Source organism: Penaeus monodon, chromosome 15 (genome assembly GCF_015228065.2).
Source record: "Penaeus monodon isolate SGIC_2016 chromosome 15, NSTDA_Pmon_1, whole genome shotgun sequence".
Taxonomy (NCBI): domain Eukaryota; kingdom Metazoa; phylum Arthropoda; class Malacostraca; order Decapoda; family Penaeidae; genus Penaeus; species Penaeus monodon.
The window spans coordinates 35,145,557-35,145,951 of NC_051400.1; the positions used below are offsets into that span (position 1 = coordinate 35,145,557).

Sequence of the window (395 nt, forward strand, 5' to 3'; positions counted from 1 at the left end):
CAGATCCTAAACTCAATACAGCATAAAACCCACAAAAAGCGCCTGGTAATCCAGCGGTGGGGCAATTTCGAGGTCGAAGTCCGTCTGAGAACACTCGCGCAAGATGTCGTTAAAAGTCTTAATGAGTCCGAAAAACAGGTCTTCTCCGAAACACGTTGTCATCACCTGTTTACGAGAAAGAGGGGGGGCGGGGATTAGTGTTGTAATTGAGATATGGTAGGATTTTTTTTTTCTCTCTCTCTCTTTTTTATGATTGCGATCAGTATCGTACAAGAGTTATGATGGTGTAGTTTGAAACGCGATATGGGATTTCATATTTTATTATGGTATAAGCAAGGCTAGTGGTGCGTTATGAGTGTGTAGTGATATTCACGATGTTTGTCCCTCCTTGGTTC

The 395-nt window shown here is 42.3% G+C and overlaps 1 protein-coding gene across 1 annotated transcript in view; it reads right to left on the reverse strand.

The window, feature by feature from the left end:
- LOC119581982 overlaps positions 1 to 395 on the reverse strand; it is a 13,496-nt gene that overhangs the window by 11,486 nt on the left and 1,615 nt on the right. Inside the window, exon 3 of the mRNA XM_037930171.1 lies at positions 34 to 165. Within this exon, the coding sequence (XP_037786099.1) occupies positions 34 to 165 (132 nt within the window). The remainder of the gene's footprint in view (positions 1 to 33; positions 166 to 395) is intronic.